The 22,843-nt window shown below is 39.0% G+C and overlaps 1 protein-coding gene and 2 non-coding genes across 4 annotated transcripts; 1 reads left to right on the top strand and 2 right to left on the bottom strand.

Annotated features, from left to right (window-relative positions):
- The first annotated feature begins 108 nt into the window (after positions 1–108).
- LOC116545215 (histone H2B type 1-J) lies at positions 109–22,401 on the top strand. Of its 2 annotated transcripts, XM_032271831.1 has the most exons (3): positions 109–538; positions 20,950–20,953; positions 22,391–22,401. In XM_032271831.1, coding segments are annotated over exons 1-2 (381 nt in total). In that variant the 5' UTR covers positions 109–158; the 3' UTR covers positions 20,951–20,953; positions 22,391–22,401. The 2 variants fall into 2 exon arrangements, with proteins under 2 accessions (XP_032127722.1, XP_032127721.1); XM_032271830.1 differs by lacking the exons at positions 20,950–20,953; positions 22,391–22,401 and adding an exon at positions 4,698–5,534.
- On the bottom strand, positions 9,547–9,628 carry TRNAS-GCU. The gene has a single exon. It is a non-coding gene; the product is annotated as a tRNA-Ser (tRNA).
- Positions 12,629–12,700, bottom strand: TRNAP-CGG. Its single transcript has one exon. It is a non-coding gene; the product is annotated as a tRNA-Pro (tRNA).
- Positions 22,402–22,843: the final 442 nt, after the last annotated feature.

The following is a 22,843-nucleotide window of genomic DNA, read 5'->3' as shown; positions in this document are numbered from 1 at the left end:
GCAGAACTGACTTATGACGTCAACCTGAATAATCACCAATCAGAAACAAGACTTTAACTCCACGTTATTTGCATAAAAGACTCTATATAAATACGCCGTGTCATACCTGGTTCATAGTGTTTCTTCTTTTCTTGGGCGCTTTGTAGTTAATTTGGGCGATGCCTGAGCCAGCGAAGTCTGCTCCCGCCCCGAAGAAGGGCTCCAAGAAGGCGGTGACCAAGGCGCAGAAGAAGGACGGCAAGAAGCGCAAGCGCAGCCGCAAGGAGAGCTATTCCATCTACGTGTACAAGGTGCTGAAGCAGGTGCACCCCGACACCGGCATCTCCTCCAAGGCCATGGGCATCATGAACTCCTTCGTCAACGACATCTTCGAGCGCATCGCCGGCGAGGCTTCCCGCCTGGCGCATTACAACAAGCGCTCGACCATCACCTCCAGGGAGATCCAGACGGCCGTGCGCCTGCTGCTGCCCGGGGAGCTGGCCAAGCACGCCGTGTCGGAGGGCACCAAGGCCGTCACCAAGTACACCAGCGCTAAATAGTGAGTTGATTGCAAACTCAATCATAACGGCTCTTTTAAGAGCCACCCATTTTCTCAAAGAGAGAGCTGGTGCTTGTATTCTTTCTGTGCCGGCCATTGTAACTCGCTATTGTGTTTCTTTTTTTCTTTATTTATTTACTTTAAGAGATGAGGTGTCAGCATATTGGCCAGGCTGGTCTCGAACTTCCGACCTAAAGTGATCCACCCGCCTCCGCCTCCCAAAGTGCTGGAATTACAAGCATGAGCCACCATGCTCGGTGTTACTGTGTTTAAGTTTGAAGTAGAGCAGTTATTTAACAATAGGGTCGTTACTGAACAATTGTTAATGACCTTTCCTGCCAAAGTAAGCTGGAGATATGCCAACGACTACAAATGTGACATAATCTGACCCTGAACTTTTTATTGCCTAAAAATGTTCTATTCTCATCCCCTTAAAGTTAAGTAAGGAGATAGGAGATTTTCTATTATAAGTTCGAAGCAAGTTAAAATACTTGCCGGTCACCCATTGGATAATGAGTTGCACTAGTGCCGAGCTGCAGTGGTTGTCAGTTTGAATTTGCCCGGGCGGCGCCCGCCCTTCCTCTCTGCATCCTGACTGGTTGCTATATCCAGGAAGTCCATGGTTGGCTTGAGTGTGCCAGAGGAATCCTATCCTCGCCTTTATTTGGTCCTTCCTACAAACTGTAATCAGTTTCTCATTCTTAATGCTTTCGGGAAGGAGATTTATTTCCTCTCAATTTTAGTTGGATAGAACGAAATATATTTTTTGTTTTTATTAATTTACTCATTTTTTTGAGATGGAACCTCACTCTGGCCCAGACGGGAGAGCAGTCGCTCGATCTCAGCCTCCCCTTCCTGGGTTCCAGCGATTCTCCTGCTTCAGCCTTCCGGATAGCTGGGATTACAGGCATGCACCACTACATCTGGCTAATTTTTGTATTTTTAGTAGAGACAGTTTCACCATGTTGGCCAGGCTGGTCTCGGACTCCTGAAGTCTTGAATGTCATTGTTTACTTTTTCTGGAAGGAGAGTGACCTAAGATACTGATCTAAACTGAACGTGCATGGCTAATGGTTTGGATAGACAGAGATTTTAAGTAGGCAAAAGTGGAGGTTGTGTTGACAAGAAGTTTTGGGAAACAGTGATGTGGATGAATTTCCCAGAATGGTTCTAGATTATGAGAATGATGTCCCACGTGAATGCTAACCAAAATTCCCACTCTTGGGAGGAGGCTATCAACAATCAAGTACGCATCAACCACATGGCTGTCAGTAGTCTCTTTTCCTATCACCCCACTTACTGCCCAAGTGATTTATTTGTAAACCATGTGACCAGGGTGGCAGGCAATGGTAGAGGTCATACTTCAGCTCTGTAGTATAGACTTAGCTCACCAAGACTGACCTGGATACTGATGCTAAGTGTCCCATATGGCAGGGGAAGTATTCTTGCAAGTATTTTGTCATGAATGAGGCAGGGATTTGTCTTTACTGAGATAAACACTTAATCTAGATTTGGGTATTGTTCACTTTCCTACATGCTATAGCTAGCAGGACCATCTATGAACTTACTGAACACTTTATACCTCATATCTCACAACATTTTTTGGACCCATTTCTATACATTAAACAGAAAGGGAAAGGCAATGCATGGATGACCATGGGACTCAGTAGTCCTAATGTGTACCATATTTCTTATTAGCAGAAGTCTCAATTTTTGGAAGACTCAGTTAAAGTGGCATGTAGTCATTCAGCACCCTCCTGGAGTGCCGCTCAATTTTGGATGTTGTATATGTGCTGAACAGTGACTAAGAATAGACATAATTTCTTCTGTAGCCAAAATGCATTGGTTAAAGAAAGGAGAGGTAGAAACGTAGTGGTGCTCTCTTATTACACTTAATAATGAGCTGATAAAAGTTATGCTTTTCATGTTTGCAACTCAGGGCTCCCTGCTGTTTTTTGTTTTAGAAAAGGAGAAGTACATATTCCCACCAGTAGTCACGGAGATGCCTCTTTTTATTGATTTACCAAAAATGATTTATTTTTATATGAAGTTTAAAGCAATTTAAATTACATTCATTTGGTGGCTTAGAGAACCGTGGGAAGACTTGACTTACAGAAGTTGGGCTTTTTGGACTCTCCTCTGTCTGTCAGTTTTCTTTTTGTTTCTGTTCTCCCCCTACCGCCCCCTGCTTTTTGTCCCCTGACTGTCTCAGTCTACCTCTTTTTAGGGTTATAGGCAAGGAGCTGTGACAGACAACTTGGGTGTTTTTAAAATTACTCTCATAAAAAATATACCTTTGTTCAGGTGCGGTGGCTTACACTTGTAATCCCAGCACTTTGACAGGCTGAGGCAGATGGATCACCTGAGGTCAGGAGTTCGAGACCAGCCCGGCCAACATGGTGAAACCCGGTCTTTACTAAAAATACAAAAATTAGCTGGGTGTGGTGGTGTGCAACTGTAGTCCCAGCTACTCCAGAGGCTGAAGCAGGAGAATCGCTTGAACCCAGGAGGCGGGGGTTGCAGTGAGTCAAGATTGTGCCCCTGTACTCCAGCCTGGGCTACAGAGCGAGACTGTCTCAAAACAAAACATTTGTTTTTCCCAAACCCTTTTCAAAGAATGGTTTAAAGGCAATGGCAATCCAGGATCAGTGAGAATTCCCACCCAGATTATGGTCTCTCAATTCCTTTTTCAAAGAGCAGGCAGGCTACTTGGAGACTTGTAAATTTATGGATCATAATAGATTTAAGAGGAACAAACAGCAGTCATATTTGCCATATTTGGATCTGTTGGGGTCCCATTCAGACAAAATCACTATAAAAAATTTTTGAGACAATTCAAGATTTTCTGTCTTTAACGGCTAGGTATTACATAATGTTACAAATTATTTTTAAATTTTTCTTTTTTTTTTTTTTTTTTTTTAAGATGGGGTTTCACCATGATGGCCAGGCTGGTCTTGAACTCCTGACCTCAGGTGATCCACCCACTTCGGCCTCCCAAAGTGCTAGGATTACAGGCGTAAGCCACCGCGCCCAGCCTAAAATTTTCTTAGGTGTAAAATCTTAAGTGTATTTTCTTTATTTCCATATCTGTTAGGATCTTTGTGAAAATATTCCTGATTAACTAACATATTTGGGATTTCATGTTTGGGATTTCTTTTAGATTCCCTCATCCGCCAGTGTGGCTCTGGATAAAGAAAAAAAATGGGCAAGTTGTTGGTACAAAAAAAGGCTAAAATAATAATAATGATAAAGCTGGCCAAATCAATGAACGTATTTCTTTTCTGGTCAACAAAGGGCTACACTGAGAGGAATGAGCGTGTAGAGGAATGCTGGCGACCGCACTTAGAGAACGTCAGGCAGCTTGGCGGGCTGGAGAGCAGCAGTTGGCACAGGGAGGAGCTCTCGGGCCGCCCCCTCCTTCTTTCCCGCGGGCGAGTTGTGAAGCGCTGTCACCATCTTGTGGCGATAAGAGGATAATGTAGCTCAAACTTTGCTTAGTTTTATGATTTCGATTAGGCATTTCATTGCTATGGTTTAATGATTGCATATACAAAGAATGCTATAGATCATCCCATCTCGAACAGCCCCCAACCGCCCAGTTCCCTCATCTACTTGGCAAATATTCTTTTTTTGACCAAACTCCAGGCAGCTTCTGAGCTCTCTTCTGGACTAGGCAGCAATCTTGGCCTAAAAAGACCTAAACAAACCTGAACATAGTTCCTAATGGCCCCGGTCTCCTTGAGCACCTGCCTGAGAAAACTCAACGGATGCCGCCAAAAGAATTTACCGTTTGTTTCAGTCAACATCTGAAGATAGGTCCCTCGTCTCCCAGGTTCTGCAGTAGGTGTGGAGCCTGATCTAGATATGTATGGGCCAGTTATGAAACCCAGATGGTTCCCCACTGTCAGTGATTACTAAATAAAATCTATTTTTGTCATTTAAACTAACGCCTGGCTGTGTCTTATCTTTGATATATCGCAATGAAGCACTTTAATTAGTTTCCTGTGTACCTGCCTGGAATATCTTTTTAGAAACACAAATAAATGTGCCCCCTTTCATTCAAATTTGCCCCTTTTCGTTCAAATGGCTGGTGGTCACATGTTCTTCACAGGTTCTGCCTCTTGCTTTTCTCATTAACTACCTGTCTTTCCTATTGCAGGTGGAGTGGCTGAAACTTCTCAGCAGGCACACCCACACTAGTGACCTGAGGAGAGAAACCTTAACCCCACAATGGCTGCATCTTCTCTGAGGATGAGGCTAATGCTCATATTTTAAATGAAGGGCAGTGTGTGGATTTCTCCACGAAGGTATCCAAAAACAGCCCTGCCAGAGCTGCTGTGGGGCGGCTAAACTGCTATCCCTTTTCTAGGGTGGGGTCCCCACTCTTTGTAAGGAAGGATACTGGGGTCCTAACACAGGGAACCATCTTGCCCATGAGGCCTCCTTGTCATTGAGCACCCCATCTGTGTTTCCTGTTCCAATTTACAACTATTTTTTGGTCATAATATATATCAAGATCTGAGATGCTATGTTTTACTTCTTCATTGGCTTATTATTATTACTGTGCAACCCTCCACACAAATTTTTTTGGCACTGGATTTGAGGGTTGTGGGGTAGGTTATATTTTGATCACTTGTATTTCTCAGCTTCTAAAACAGTGCTCAGGAAAGCACATCTATGAGTAAAGTCATACTCCTCTGTTCTGCTGTTGCCAACTGGAAGATACCGAGGGAACTTTCTTTACTTTCCTTAGGGGATGATCCAGAAGATGAAAAACAACTTGTCATTCTGTGTTCCTTACAGCTGAATTCCCAGTTTTTGCTCCTGGGGAAAAAAAAAAAAAAAACTAATTCAGTTTTGTTAAAAATTCTTTTTACCTGAATTTTTTTTTGTTAATGATTATTAGCATATACAGTGTTTTCTTTTCATATATCAAAACGGCAGTTGATACAGTGCATGACTTGAAAACATACCTGCCCTCTCTAAGGCTCAAACTCAGGACAGTATTATTTGGAAAGCCCTGTAGCCTGGTTGGGTTGTGGCTCCCAAGAAATCATACCTAATTTCCCTTCTTTGAGAGCACTGGTTTCTGAGTTTCCATTTCTCCCAGAAGAGAAACACTGGCTTGTAAGAATTTATGTGTCATCAAGGCTTCCTTTTTCACCCCTGAACTTAGAAGGACCCAACCCTTGAGGGCTGTGCTGTCAACACCATTCCTTGCTCACCCTCTCTTTTGCTCTAATTATTTCTGTCTTCCCACCTCCAGAAATATCAGTTACTCTTTCAGCAGCCCTTGTTTCCTCTCTGGCCCTAGTACCAAGTAGGTGACGTACAACTGAAAGGATGAATGCTGGCTAACTTATCTCTAGCCTAGATGTCCCCTTATTTTAAATCTGCCTTTGCAACCACATGGCCTGAGACACTCCTCTTGAAAGTACCACCAAAAGGACATCATAAAAAATCACCACCACCATCATCTATTCAGGCCTATGCATTAGGAGACATAAAATATGAGTCATTTACATTGTTTTATTTAATCCAACTTAATTTTTTCCACAAACATTATTATCCTCATTTTAGAGATGGAGCTGAGGCTCAGAGGAGAAAACTTCCTTAAGTCATAACACTGATAAGATAAAAGAAAAAAAAAAAGTCATAACACTGGTAAGTGGCAAAGCCAGTACTAGAAACCAGAGTAGTTTTGATTCTGAAATGTGTGTTCCTCCTATATCAGCTCATGTTCTCTCCACATTCCTTCTCTTCGTGTACCCAACAGTTCACCTGACACGTATTCACAGATTTGTGCCTTCTTTTATCCATTAGACATACATCCCCCACCTCCAATGACACGTCAGCTCATGTAGGTTATTCCTGCACATTTGCATTCTTTCCATTCATGGCATGTAGCATTTGGAGGAAATGCTGTGTCACATGTTTTCACTGTGGACTTCAGAAGCTGAAGGAACATGGCCTAGCATCTGGGGCCCTTGCTTGTTTGAAAAGTTTCTGGTTTCTCCACTTCTAGGCTCACCATCTTCCAGGCTTCCTGACAGATAAGAAATTTACTTCAAAGCTTACTTTGATAAAGTAACTCCTCTGCTCAGTTTTTCAAAAGAACTTCTATCCTTTTAATCTGGATTTTTAAACCATTACTTGTTGCTATATACGTTTTTTCCAGCTAAATTTTAAGAAATTATTTCTACCTAGAATGTATGTTTCACGTCCAATTACAAGTTCTTCCCCTTTCTCATAGAGAATTTCCTATTTTCATGCCTGGGACCCCTACTCCCTATTCTGTCTTCAGTTTCATTCTCTAATGTCCATTCTTGCTCTTTTTGATCTATTGTTTTTTTCTAAACTCACAGCTCTTTTAGCCTGTTTTGCGTTTTTGCTCTTCCACCATGTACTATGTGTGGCTTTTTTTCTGAACATTCCATCTCCTCAAGAATAGTATCACGTTGTGACCTCACACATTGTCAACAGGAGTAAACTTCAATCTGTTGATTTGTTCTGAAAAGAGTGGAAATATCTGGTTCTTTTTCTTTTCTTTTGAGAGAGTCTCATTCTGTCACCCAGGCTGTAGTGCGGTGGCACAATCTTGACTCACTGTAACCTCCGCCTCCATGGTTCAAGCAATTCTGCCTCAGCCTTCTGAGAGCTGGGATTACAGGCACACACCACCACACCCGACTAATTTTTGTGTTTTTAGTAGAGATGGGGTTTCACCATCTTGGCCAGGCTTGGTCTCCAACTCCTGACTTGAAATGATCCACCTGCCTGGGCCTCCCAAAGTGCTAGAATTACAGGTGTGAGCCACGGTGCCTGGACAAAGCTGGTTCTTTTTCTTTAGAGCAACTTTTTATAGATTTCAAGGTAGAAAACATAATTTCTTTGTAACTTGCAATTTCTATAGTCGGCAGCCTCCTCTGCTCAGGCCTCGACAACGTATGGTTCCTACCCTCTCTGCCCCCCAGAAATGGGATCTTGATCTGTCACCCAGACTGGAGTGCGGTGGCATGATCATGGTTCGCTGCAGCCTCAAACTGCTGGGCTCAAGCCATCCTCCTACCTCAGCCTCCCAAATAGCTAGAACTACAGGTGTGTGCTAGTACAATAATTTATTTTCTTACAGACGAAGTCTTGCTGTGTTGCCTAGGTTAATCTCAAATTCCTGGCCTGAAGTGGCCCTCCTGAGTTGCTGGGATTACAAACATGTCTTGTTTGAAGGAAGTTTGTCTTAATATGTTTCCTGCTCAAAACAAAATGTGACTCATCATTTTCAAATTCTAAAATTCTGGTATATCTTAAAATGTCTATACTATAATATCACATAAATTAGCTTTTATGACAGAATTGTTGCTTTGTCATTAAACTTCCTTCTCTGGTAAGAAAAAGGTCTTGGGTTCAAGTCCTCACAGAATTTTGTTTTTGCAGTGTGTAGTCTTCCCTGATACTCATTTCTTTTGTGTTTTCTTGACAAAACTTTTACACCTGACCTACAAGCATTTGGATAGTTGGGAGAAGCTATAGTGATATACCTTTTGTTTTATAAGAGTCTGTAAGACTGGTAATAGGGCAAGTCAATAGCTTTTACATTGTGTTTAGGCTCTTCAGCAAAATTGGATTTAAATATATTTAAATATTTATATTTACAAACTGAAAAAGTCAATTTTATGTAAAAAAGTTATATGGGAGATGATCAGATTAATATACATATATTTTCTTTTTGAGACAGGTTCTGGCTGTGTTGTTCAGGCTGGAGTGCAGTGGTGCATTTTTGGCTCATGAAACCTCTGCCTCCCAGGCTCAAGCAGTCCTCCCACCTCAGCCTCCCAAGTATCTGGGACTATACCTAGCCCTTTTCTTTTTCTGTTTTTTGGTAGAGACAGGGTTTTGCCATGTTGCTGAGGCTGGTTTCGAACTTCTGGAGTCAGGTGATCTGCCCACCTCAGCCTCCCAAATGCTGGGATTACCGACGTCAGCCACTATGCCTGGAACACACTAATATATTTTAATTTACTTTTAAATTAATCATGTTACAAAATCAATACTTTAAAGTTTATAGATTTGAATTCTAAAATTGTTTTACTGAGATCAAATTTATACACACTTGGTAAAATATTTGGTTGACTCACCATGTTGTGTAAATGATGATGTCATCTTACTTTCTTTTTTGAGACAGAGTCTTGCTCTGTTGCCCAGGCTGGGCATGTTTCACCCTGTTAACAAGACTGGTCTCAATCTCCTGACCTTGTAATCCATCCACCTCAGCCTCCCAAAGTGCTGGAATTACAAGCTTGAGCCACCACTCCCCGCTTTTTTTTTTTTTTTTTTTTTTTTAGCTCTTGCGGCCAAGTGCTACACGTTTCTTCAATTTTGGTCTCTCGATTTGTCTTGAGCATTTAAGTAACTAAATTTCTCTCCTGGTGTGTTTCTCATGCTGTTTTTTTGTTTGTTTGTTGTTTTTTTTTTTCTTTTTAAAGACGGAGTTTCACCATGTTGGTCAGGCTGGTCTTGAACTCCCAACCTCAGGTGATCCGCCCACCTTGGCCTCCAAAGTGCTTGGATTACAGGCATGAGCCACCACGTCCGACCCTGTCGTGCTGTTTTTGTTTTTGTTTTCTGTTTATCTTATTGATGAGTTTATTTTAATGTCCACAGTTGTAATGATTTCTAAAAGAAGGGGCTGGAGTAACCACACTCGAGTTTTTCCCCCTTTTTAGCCCTACACCTCCCCTCTCCCCTTTCTCAGGCTCAAAGGCGTCTTTGCAGTCATCAGGTAGGAATCCCACTTGAGGAATATTCATTAAGCTGACCACACAAACAATATCGACAATACCCAATCAACCATAAACTTAAAGATACCCAGCAACATCCTAATACTGACAGGATTACTAGAACCGCTTATCTCCTCTCCAAGTCCAGGGATCAGAACTCCAGGAGAGATGAAAGGAAAGTTGGCTGGATTTGGATATTGTTTCCTCCTTTTCGCATTAAAAGGCCTCATTCGACGAAGGTGGGATTCGAACCCACGCGTGCAGAGCACAATGGATTAGCAGTCCATCGCCTTAACCACTCGGCCACCTCGTCTGGATACGGCATGGTTCCTGAGTATTTTCTTTGAGAGTTTGTAATCGGAACCCACAGGCAGCCTTAAAAGAAGTTTTAGTGTACCAAGAACCTGAAAACAGAACAATGCAAAAAAAAAAAAAAAAAAAAAAAGTCTTAGGAAACCGTTTGGAGATGTTTGGGAGGCGTGGAGATGGCTCGTTTCCACATGAATGAGCAAGAACTGAATGGAAAAGCTGCGAGGGGAAAAAACGGATTTAGCTTTCATGGGACTCACAAATGTTCGAGATGTGGTAGAAACGTAGTTGCCGGGCCGGTCTCTCCCTTTCTCCGGCGTCCTGGTCCCGAGGCAGGAGGCACCTGAGCAGGCGGCAGGCCTGACCCGGCTGACGGGACGCACGGGGTTTGCCTTCGACCTGGGGCGGCAGGTGAGCCTGTTCAGCCCTTCTGTCTGCTCGCCGCGTCCGGAGAGCGCACCTGTGAGCCAGCAGGAAGCGGAGGTTCCCAAAACCGTTCACACCGGAGTCGATTTCTCTTTTGAAGCACACGCAAATCAACTACAGATTGAACAACAGGGAACATGGGGGAAATCCTGCAGGAATGGACCCCTACTGTATTTTCACACTCTCGCTGTAAGGATATTTGCTTGTTTCTGTGAATGCACAAAGAATCATCCTTTTCTTTTTCTTTGAAAGAGCCCTTCTATTTTAGCGTTTGCTGCACTGACCTGCCTGAAATCTTCAACCTCAACTCAACCCGCTCCCTTACCCCTTGCTTTCCATGCTCAGTCCCATTTGGGATTTTGCATCAAGATGGATCTAGTTTTCCTCTTCCAACAAGTTATTTTCCCTTGTGCAATGCTCTTTTCCTTTCTCACTTTAGCCTGGGTGAATTATTTATCCATACTGGTTATTAGTTCAAAGCTTTTTTTAATTAACAAATTTTTTAATCAAAGTTAACCACACGTTTTAAAGACTCAATTACTTCAAAAATATGTGTGTGCAAAACAGTGGTCCTGTTTTTCCTTTCTTACTCCTGTTAGTAGAGGCAAACACTTTCAGCCATTTGACATTTTGTGTTGTTTTACCAGCATGCCTCCAAATATCATGCTATGGCAGAGATGGCTAATTGTCCATTCATTATTTTTGTTTCTTCCAAGAAATGGAAAATTAGCTGAGCTCATAGCCACCCATGAAAAGATTACAATGACTTCCCTTGACAGTAAGCCTCGTCAAGTGACCAACTTCTAAGTAACGGCATAAGAGAGAAAATGCATGTAAAGCTTTCAAGTTATGCCCATAAAACAAAGAAAGAACTTCTATTATCTCTTCCTCCTGTATCTGCTTTTGAGAGTGAAGCCTTCATGAAATAGTGATTGTACCCAGCACGTTCTAGGAAGGAGGGTGCCCTGACATAGAAGACCGGAACCAATACCATGAAGCCGAAGCATCACCCTGGCATTGATTACACCCTCAGATGGTCACGGAAGAGATCAGTAATGTCTGTGTCTTTTAAGCTTTGGTTCTTTTGGGTCTTTGTTGCAGAGACAAAATTGTACTCTAACTAATACATATGCCACATATTAATTTTAAGTTTAGTGTTTTCCATTGATTTCCCATTATACAAATAGAAGATTCACTTCTCTTCCTCACCATAAGCACCTCCACATTCTTCTTACCAATTTTTCCTTCAAATATAGTTATATCAGAATTTTTATTGAATGAGTAATCACTGTTTATGTAATTATGCTTGGCAATATTATTTACCTATCTTTCCTATTTTGTTTCCTGAACATTATTTTTAGAAAAAAAATTATCACAACCATAAAAGCTTGGCCAAAAAATTAACTAAGTGATTTCTAAACTTGATATGGTTTTCATCCTGATGTCTTCCTTCACCATCATAGTATACATTTTATTTCCTTGCTACTGGTGTTGGATGCCCAATTTCTCATGTATTTTCTCTTAATATACCTTCACATTTTGGTGGAATACATTGTAAAAGCAGCTTCCTGAGAAAGAGTTTATTGTAGATGAGACTTTTTAATACTTTTCCAACAACTTGATTGAATGATTGGGAAATATTTTTTGGGCTTTTGAGATTTATTTCAGGATTTTGAGAGAGTTCTCCATTTTCTTCTAGCTTTCAGTATTCATTTGGAGTACAAAGTCATTCTAATTACTGATTCTACATTTGCAATGAACTTTAATTTAACTATTTCAGGATAATTTCCTTGTCCTCAATGTTCTGCGATGTCTGAAAGATATGCCTTAGTGTGTTTCTGTTTCCATTCATTGTTTTGGGAACTCTTTTACATCATCAAATCATGTATTCCAGTTAGGGATGTTGGCTTGTTTTTTTGTTGATGGTTTTCTGATTTCTGTGTTCTCTCTCTTTTTTTTTTTTTTTTTTTTTTTTTTTTTGAGACAGTCTTTCTCTGTTGCCCAGGTTGGAGTGGAGGGCTTTCGGCACTGAAGTTGGCATGCAGTGCTCTTGCCTATGCAACCGCCGGAGGAATAGAGGAATGAACTCTGACCAGGGAAAGCAGGAGAGGCAGGAGGGTGACACCCTAACAGTCGACTGCAGTGGGAGTGGCTGCACCAGCCGCACTCGGGGAGACGTTCATTTTCCAGTGTGGCGGGAGTAGTCAACATTAGGAGTGATCACCGAGCTGGAGTTAAAAGTGGAAACTGTAATCCTCCTTCCTATAAGAGGAAGATAACCGGTTGACTGCAACTCATGTTTCCCCTCCAGCACTCGGCCAAGCACGCACTCGCACGCGCGCACAAGCTGCCCGCCGCCTTCCCCTCGGGATTTGGGAAGAGACGGACTGAGGTGGGCGAGCGCTGCTGCAGCCGCATCAGCATTCCGGTGTCTGCCCTTAGGGGAGATCCGGGATTCAGTACTCGGCTGCTTTGAAGACAATTCTACTGTTCAAGTGATGAAAGTACATATTTTTTAGTATGAATATTTGGGTAAATACTTTAAAAACCCTTAAAGCTTATTGGGCGAAAATGAAGTGGGCTCGTCCGGGATTTGAACCCGGGACCTCTCGCACCCGAAGCGAGAATCATACCCCTAGACCAACGAGCCACCTAAAGGTGGCAAATGCTAGTATTTACAGTAGAATTTATTTCCAAATTATTTATTTTTATTCTTCAAAGAGTTTATTACCAAATAATATTTATCACTCCATCATTCATTTACATAAATGAAAGGGTTGTTTCTGTGGATGCTCTGATGATAGCTTAAACTACTACGCTATGGTAAGACCTGTGACCTATAGGAACATTTTTCTTTTGTTCTACTTTCCTATACTATTCTTTTTTGTTTGTTTGTTTTTTGTTTTTGAGACGGAGTTTCGCTCTTGTTACCCAGGCCGGAGTGCAATGGCGCAACCTCGGCTCACCGCAACCTCCGCCTCTTGGGTTCAGGCAATTCTCCTGCCTTAGCCTCCTGAGTAGCTGGGATTACAGGCACGCGCCACCATGCCCAGCTAATGTTTTGTATTTTTAGTAGAGACGGGGTTTCACCATGTTGACCAGGATGGTCTCGATATCTTGACCTCGTGATCCACCCGCCTCGGCCTCCCAAAGTGCTGAGATTACAGGCGTGAGCCACCGCGCCCGGGTTTGCTATACTATTCTAAGCAACTTAACTCATTTCCATTTTTAGCTCAATTAAAATGCTAGAAAAATTCGAGTTCCCAAGTTCTCTTACCTCACTTCTACCCCTTTTGAAAGTTGGATTGTACTATTACTGAGGGACTCCTGGACGATTTGCTCTAACAAATCGTAGGAATATTTTCACTACCATAAGTTTTTCAGAAAGAATATTCCTAATCTCAGCAAAATTCTACTCGTAAGAAATTTCTTAACGTCAGCTTTTCAGAGGCACCAAGATATATTTGGTTAGTTTACTAACTTCTTCCTACATGCAAATTTAAGAAAGTTACAAAAACTTGTGGTTAAATGCAAAGAAAGTTTTTATAATAGGTCATTAGCTAATACATCTAAGCCACATTTTACGTTCATGTTAAGATTTATGTTTTGAATTAATCCATATTTTCAATTTCATTTTGCTGTCCCGAATTTGATGCCTTCAAAAATTTAAAAGATAGTTCTCATTCAGTTCATTCTTTCAATTATTCAATAATTATTATAGAGTGCCTGTTTATTTATTTACCAAAAATGAAACTCTTTTGCAAGGACAAATCAAAACAAAGATTATCTTGAATACGTGGAAAGAGCAATCAATCTTTTCTGAAAGGGAGAGTAGATTTAAACTAGTACTTCATTTGAATTTTACATGGATTTACTGAGTGGATTAAAATAATTATGAGGCTACTAGGCATTCCTCTAACTCCTGCCCACCTTACTAATGTTAGAACACTGAAATTCTTATTGCAATTCAACTGTTTTCTTTGCACTTTGAAAGCCTAAAAAATCTTAGCTAATTTCTCTGAAACACACATCTAGGAGTAGTAATCATTCCTAACTTCCCTAAAACTTAGCGACTCTGGTTCAGGCTCAACATTCCACTTCCATAAAAATACGTTTTTCTCCTTAAGAAACAGTATGTCATGTTTATGCATAGATGGAGCTGGGACATAGGACGATGCTGAGATGTTAAATTAAAGGTTAAATATTTCAGTGTTCAAAATAATTATTCATCCTGAACCCAACAATTTCCCAAAGAATCAGTTCTTTGACAAACAACTTAGAGCACTTCTCTTCATCTTGAAATCAACTGAATAAATAGTTTATAATTTCTGAACTCAACACAATGGTCTTGGGATTACATACGTCATATACGAATCCACACTCTCAACCCCAAACACTTGTTCTCTCTTCATTTTCAAAGTATAATATACATTTCCCTTCCAAAATCCAACTTTTCTAGGGATAATAAATAGTTCATTTACTTTTATACCAGTGGGAACTCAGACTCCAAGGAAAGATCATAAAGATTACTAAACATCAGCATCATTCTACACATCAGGGGACCCACCTAGGCTCATATTCCAGTCATTTTACTGAGATGTTTACTGTCCTCATCTAGGCCATATAGATCATGAGTAATAACATGCTTAGTTACATTGATAAATATGAATGTATTCATAATTAAACTCAAGTTTCTTGAAAAATAGAAAATGTGGCTTAAAGATACAGTTACAGAAGACAACTGAGAACGGATATAAAATTTCCTGACAAATGACAAGATTCATTCACCATTAAATATTTACTTATTTTACCTTTCCACAATATCTATATGTGTATATGTGTTTATATGGGTATATATGTATGTGTGTATATGTATATATGTATATACACATACACACACACACACAAAAACACCACACACATATATATATATATCAAATTACCCAGCAATTTCTCTGTTGGCTATATACTCAAAAGAAATAAAATCAGCACCTAGTAGAGGTATTTGCATTTCCATCTTCCTCAGTGGATGAATGGAGGAAGAAATTGTGATGTGTGTGTGCATGTGCACTCGCATGCATGCTCATGTGCATAATAATGTGCATATATAACATATATTATACATCCAGGTGCGGTGGCCCATGCCTGTAATCACGGCACTTTGGGAGGACGAGGCGAACAGATCATTTGAGATCAGGAAATCGAGACCAGCTTCGCCAATATGGCGAAATCCCAACTCTACTAAAAATATGAAAATTAGCCGGGCAGTAGTGCATGCCTGTAAATTCAGCTACTCAGGAGGCTGAGGAAGGAGAATTGCTTGAACCCAGAGGGTGGGGGTTGCACTGAGCTGAGATTGCACCACTGCACTCCAGCCTGGGCCGCAGAGTGAGACTCCGTCTCAAAGAAAAACATTGTAAAAATTATAATACATATATATTATAGTGTGTGTATATATATAATGTGGTATAATGTGATATGAGTATGCATAATGAAATGTTATCCAGCCTTAAAAAGGAGGTACTGCCATTTGCAACAGCATGGATGAAACTGGAGGATATTATGCTAAGCTAAATAAGCCAGACACAGAAAGCAAAATACTACAAGATCTTACTTATATATGCAATCTAAAAAACAAACACAAAAATCTCAAATACACTGAAACAGAGTTGAGAGGTAATTATCAGGAGTGGAAGAGTAGGGGAGGAAATGAAGAGATAGGCCAAAGGGTACAAAGTTGTAGTATCTAGGATGAATAAGTGTACAGATCTAATGTACATCGTGAGAACAATAGTAATAATATTGTATTATATGCCGGAAATTCTCTAAAAGTATCTTTGGATACTTTTAACATACACATACACAAAGGATAACTGTGAGATGATGGATATGTTAATTTGCTTGGCTGTAGTAACCATATCACTATGTATACAAAAAATTATTTTATACATCTTAAATATATGCAATACAAAGTTTAATTAAAAATAGACATTTATATCAGTTTAAGATCTCCTAAAACAGAGTTGCATCCCAATCACAAATCATTATTACTGTATCTGTTTTATGACTTTGAAGTCTCTATATTCCTCTAAAACTAAATACTGAATCCTTCAAAAATTTGACCCTAAAAAAATCTCTTAGAAGCCCATCTTTTTAGTCAGGTAGTAAAAACTGCCTCCCAAATCTCTATAGTTTGGGAGGTTCTCTACCTGCTGACATTCTCAGAAGATTTCTCTTCAGGTGACATTTCTATTCACCTGAATTTTTATTCAGGTGAGAGAGGACTAAGAAAATGGGCCAGTCAAGGATCTTTATTATAAGTCTGGCCACAGGCCTTCAACCAACTGACTGATAGATAGCTGGAAGTTGAACAAAGTTGCTGGATAGAGAAATTATATTGATAAAGATGGTTATGATGATGATTGTGGTGAGACCATGGTGATGATGATGACGACAATACAAAAGACAATTATAAAGTGAAACACATACTTGGTATGAATGTGGCTCACATAATTGTGTTGGTTCTTCTAGCTGGATCCCAACAGTAAGGTGCCTGTCATGAAGTTTTCATGAACTAATGAAGTGCTAGAAAATGGAATAATTATGAACATAAGTAACAAAGTGATTGGTAACAAAGAATTACAGCATATGTAATTGCAGTGTACAAGAGGCAGATTTAAAAGAAAATCATTCTTTTAGGACATTATCTATTTAGTGTAGCCTATCCAGAATGTCAAGCAACATAGTAAACGTTTGCTAAGTGAGTACACAATTAAAAGAAATAAGGCTTTTGTTTCCTCACACTTAGTATCTACTATGTACTATTGTAAAGGCACTTACCTTTTTACTTCTCACAATGGCCCTAAAAACTAATAATGCTGTTATTCTGCATTCCATTTCAGAGATGAAGACACTCAACCACAGATAGAGCACACTGACCAACCAAGGCAGAGCTACAATTAGAAAACCAAGAAGACAACAAGTGAAATTTGCCTTTCGATCCCTTCCTCAAAATCTCCATCAGCTTTTCCAAGGCATTATAAATAAAACTAAAATCTAAGTTAACCAGTGTGATTGATAGGCAGACACAGCTTCAAAGTAAGTTCTCTGGACTCCTCCAATAATATTTTGCCAATTCAAGTCTCTCATTTTTGAGGTGTATGTCTGTGTGTGCATGTCTTGAAATATTTTCATCAAAAGATGATAATCAAGGTCAGAAATTCTCTTTGACACAATGTATCAATATGATATGAAAAAATAACAAGTTACACTTTGGCCACTGAATTGACAAGACTTTATTACACCCCATATGTGGCTGGGATAGGGCTGAAGAAAGTTCTTTTTATGAAAGCTGCTATTTTGCTCATTATGAGATCCTCTGAATGTTGCCTCAACAGTGGTATGGAAGTGGGAATGACAGACTCAGGGAGGGTGGTGGGATCACAAAGGTCTTTAGCATGGCTTCAGACCACTGACTTTTGAGTTTATTAGAGCACAAGGTCATAACAAGATCTTGCATTTCATCCACATAACAACATGCACCAAAATGCTTTTGTTTATCAAATCTGGAATGTATATTTTAATAGTATAAAATTGATATTTCGTACAATATGTATATTAAAGGCTGCTGTTTTGTGTGTGATCAGAGGATATAAAAAATCATCTTCAAAGCAACATAAAAGGACTCAGGTAGCATGTAAAAGTCCTCTTATCTTTTAGCTGAAAGCCATTTTACAGCTTGTATAGCTTGGTCAAGAGTACATCTGCATTTTAAACTGAGGATTTTGTGTTCAAGTCCCTGAGTGAGTTAAAGCAGGCACCCAAATTACAACCTTGAAATGTTTCCACCATTGAATGAATCATGAATTCTTTTGAGACTGGTAATAACTAAAACAGGAGAAAAATCTAAGGCAGTAGTTACCTTTCATCCCCTCTCTCATTCTGTATTTCTTGATTTTTTATTTTGCTTATTTTTCAAGAAATAAATATAGTTTTCTTTAATCTCCAATATACCGTGTGTGTTATATCTTCCAAAAGAGTGTGATAGAAATTGAGAAATAAAAAAAAAATTCCACCTACCAAATGCACATTAAGGATATCTTCAGGACTTAAAATATTTTGAAAAAAAGAATTCAGTCATTACATTAATGAACCTGGCATCACAAACTTGTATCCTCTACCTTACTTACAAGTTCCAACCTCTTTGTCTACATTGATTTCTGGTTTTCAGAGTTTCATATGCCTTTTGCTTTCTGCGCTATTTCACCTTTCATGTGCTATGTTTCTCTTCTGTACCTATTTTGAGCAAAAAGGGGAAAAATGAATGGTGGTTTGTTATGATGGTTCGATCAGTTTAATCAGTAATCAAATATTGATTATAGAAGCTGCCATGGGCCAGTTAAATATTTATTGCCAATCTTTCCAAAGCAACTCATTGTTCCTACTTAAAATTTTCATTCACTTTCCAATACAGTACACTTACTTCAATGTATTGCCGAATACTATTTTCCTCTCTTCTGTTTTTCTTTGCTTTCATTTTCTTATGCTTGGTATAATGAGCACTATAAACAGGAATCATTTTTCTCACTTATTTCTTATAGTTTAGTAATCAGATTTTCATGTACTTATACATTTATTTGAAAATTGTTAACTTTTACTTTGGTTTATTTGATCAAGAAAACAAGATGGAATAAAAGCAAGTAAGCAAGACCCCAATAATATTTAACATGCGTTCTTTTGAAATGTCTCTTAAGTCTCTTGTTCACTTTTATTTTATTAAATATTTTTCCAAATGGCTTGATGAGATACCTTACTGCCAGAACTATACATTCTATCCAAATATGTATTTTGGTTCCAACTTAAGAAAAATTGAAACCAAGTTCTTCACTTAAATTCATGCAGAACCGGATAATTTTGTAGCTCTGATAATAGAGAGACTAGATTGATAATATTGTAGGGAGTGCCAGGGTACTAAAAAATGATGTCTAGTAACAAGTCATAAGCTGTTATCTAATTTAATTTATTTATATACTTTGAAGAGATACATTTACATGTTTAACAAATCAGAAAACAGAAAAATATATAAAATAAAATTCTATTTACTATGTTTTCATTTACTTAGATTCTCTTCAACCAGGAAACAATTCTTACAGTTTTTTTTTTTTTTTTGGTATTCTAGCAGAAATTAATGATGTAGATAATTCCAAATTAATTATATTATGTTGTTTTTTGAATGCTACGACTTTCACGTTGCTTTTCTTTTAATAAAAAAAACCTTTGAGTATCATTCCATGTCAATGCATTTTGAACTCATCTACTTCTTCATAAAAACCATAAAATCCCTTTGTATGAATGGATACATATAAATATTTTAAATAGCCCAAAATAGCTCCTTTTGCTAGATGGCATTTCATTGTATTTTTAAAATAATGTATCACAATATGTATTTTTCCTACTGTAATTCTTATCTGAGAAATTAGGCCCTAGATGTGAAATTCCTGAGTCAAAAGGTGAACGCACCAGTAATTTTCATAGATTTTTCCAGGTTGTTCTACTGTTTCTTACTCCTGGAAGCCTAGTAGTGAAAAAAGCCATCATAAATGCACAGAATTTCAGCTATTTCCTGAAGGATGGAAGGATGGAGACTAAGAAGAGAGCTGAGTCTCTCTAGGATTTCTAGGATCTCTTACATCAGATCAGGGCTGCTGGTCAGCAGGTTTGTTGTATGATAATTTATCCTTATATGTTTAAGTAATTCTTCTTGATTTTTAAAAACATATGGCACAGCAAAATGAACAGTTATTTCCAACTTGCGTACTGAAGAGATCAACAAAACATTTTCTCAAGTCTTACTGAACATGCCAACATTCAGCCACATGTCTATCTCTGTGAATCAGCACAAATGGGCTGAGAGTTTCATAACCAAGGGTAAACATTCTTGAATATTTGATATTATGAAATTTTGCTCTAAGGATGAAGTTAAATATAAAGAAATAATGCAATCTGTCCAATACAACAAAACAAAACAGGGCATCAGAAGGAGAGCACTTCAAGCAGCTCTTATCTCAGAGGGAGTTTTGTACAGAAATTTGGAGTTCTGAATGTGGAGAAAATGCTTGTGATGTTGGTGGAGAAGAAACACCACATGGCTGCTGGCCCAGCCTATGAGACCCTGAAACAGGGCCTCCTGTCAGACTATCAGTGTGAGAAAAATCCGTCTTATTACCCATCTCCTTACTAGAAAATAACAGTAGTTATCATTTTCACTAATTTGTGATCTGTTCATGTTGCTCTTTGTGATGGAATAGAGTAAGTTCATCGTTATCAAGGAATTGAGTGTCCCAGAAAAAAGAAAAGAGAAACAAGGGAAGGACATGCCCTGCTGACCTCAGCTTGAGCTTCCCCCGCATGAAGGCTCTGGGAACGATGGTGACAGCCTGGACTACAGTGAGGAAACTGCTGGGGCAGATGCAACGGCCCCGATAAACCACAATTTTACAGCCTATATCATCTAGGAAGTTTCTCAAACCAAAAGCTGCTATTGTCTTGAGTATTCCTTTGGAAAATAGAAGTATGGTATTTGTAAAAGCTAAATGGATAAGAATAAAGTGTAAAGATTTCTTCTCAGTGCCCCAAAAGAAAATGCACATATAGTTTGCAAAAATAAAAACATTCCCCACAATGCCAACTCCAGTGAGAAACAGGAATATTGTTCCCTTGACAATGTTCAAAACCATTTCTAACTTCATGAACAAAAAAATGTTTGGATCCAGGAAACGCTGTGTGAAGAAAGGAACAGTTATAATGATATGTCTGTATCTGTAAAAAAAATTCATATCATAGCACATTTCTAGCGGATAAAGTCATAATATACATAACAGAGCAGATTTTTGTCCGAAGAACTGTAATCCTTTCCCTGTGACACTCTTTGATGAACATTCAATGTGACTTTAAATGTCATCTTGGAAGAGGATACAAAAATCTAAATTTGGGAGACAGGTTTTTTTCCTGATCTCCATAGCTGCAACGCCAACTTGGTTGTTCAAATTTTCATATATCCCACATATTTTAAATCTCAGCATATGCTGAATTGAACTAAAAAATTCCCCCAACCTGAATGTCTCCATTTTCTACTTCATTCTGTCATATTCCTATCAGCCAATTTAAAAAGCCTGGTGCTCACCCTTGACCTCTGCCTCTTCCACATCCAACAGACAGACACACATAAAATTATTTTGCTTCAATGTCTTTAACATTTCTCAAGCTTAGCAACTTTTTATCTTCTGTGATACTTCCTTTATTTGTTATGCCTATATATCTATCATTTTGATTAGTATAACAATTTCTGGTTTTAATGTCTTCTTCCTAATTTTCATATCTTTGATTCATATTCCTCAATATTTCAGAGTTATCTTTCAAGACCCCTAACTGAATGTGTGATTTCAGTACTTACAAGTTTTCAGTGGGTTTTCCAAGTACTCATCAAGTCAAACTGCATAGCATTTCACTGTAGGACCTCAACCATTAATGGTTAATCAGCCAAAAACAGGAACAAGCCTATGGACTGAAAATCAATCAGATACATAAACTGGATATAGCCAGGGAAGGTGCTCGAGAGGAACCATGGAATGTCACTCTATGAGGGCATTTAGGAGAGGTGTGAGTTCCCACTGATGGATCTGAGGGGCCTCTAAGGGGAGTTGTTGATGTGTGGATATTTCTCAAGGGGGATTAGGAGAAGTAGATAAACGAGTTGTTGCATACTGTCACAAGATGAAAGCAGTTTATAAATTAGAGATCACTGATATCTGGATATACAAAGCAAGTTGGGGACACATTGGTAAGAAAAGAGTCATCACTCAAACGGTGCAATTACGGCATTAGACAGCTGCTATGTAACCAATGTGTCCAGTTGACTCTGTAACCAGATCTACCTTTGTCTGTTCTCCCAATGTTGGTAACAGAAAGGCTACTTTGATCTTTACCAGTCCAAGCTGATTTTTACTTTTAGGTCTGAACAAAAGTTTACTCTTTCACAATTAACCTCTCTGGTCCCACTTCTTATCTAGAACTTATATCAAACTACAAATAAATCCCCAAAACAAAAGAAACCAGGACGTTTGATCTAACCGGGATTGACTTTGGAATGCCTTTCTGCAAGCCTTCTCCCCTTTCATAGCCTATCAATCAATAACAGATGCCTTAGATTTATCTTAATTTGTCTTAAATGTCTCTGGCAACATGAACTGCATGGATTTAGGCTTGTACCCATCTCTTATGCCAGGAAACTTTGTAACTTTAGGAATATTAGTTATTGCCTTTCTGCCTCAGTTTCCTCCAGTGCCAAATGGACAGACTAACATCTATACCAATGCATTAAACAAAGCATCACATGATCTGAACAGGACAGCCCATAGTGAAATAAGCTACAGGCTTTAATAACAAGAACAGCAGTATTAACTCATAGGTGTGGAATAAGAAAATGGTTACATATTTAGAGATCTGGAATTTGTCAAAAATGAATGTCCTGTATACACTTCACTACCCTGATGTCCTTATCAAATATTTTCATGTCTGTTTCTTCTTATCTTTTTCTAGGGTTTCACTGTTTTCTGGCCCCCTCTTCATCTTCCCAAAGTTCCAAAGCTCTGCTTCAGATTAGGGACTAGATTCTGTGATACTAATAAAACACTTCCATTTTTTTTTTTTTACTGAATAATAAGAAAAATATTAGAGGAGGGAAGGCTGACTGGTCTTCCAAGTTATTTTTGGAATCATGATCAAAAACTATTTT

This window comes from Sapajus apella, unplaced genomic scaffold (genome assembly GCF_009761245.1).
Source record: "Sapajus apella isolate SASKATOON/1434 unplaced genomic scaffold, GSC_monkey_1.0 scaffold251, whole genome shotgun sequence".
Lineage (NCBI taxonomy): Eukaryota > Metazoa > Chordata > Mammalia > Primates > Cebidae > Sapajus > Sapajus apella.
This window is presented reverse-complemented; position numbering and strand designations above follow the sequence as displayed.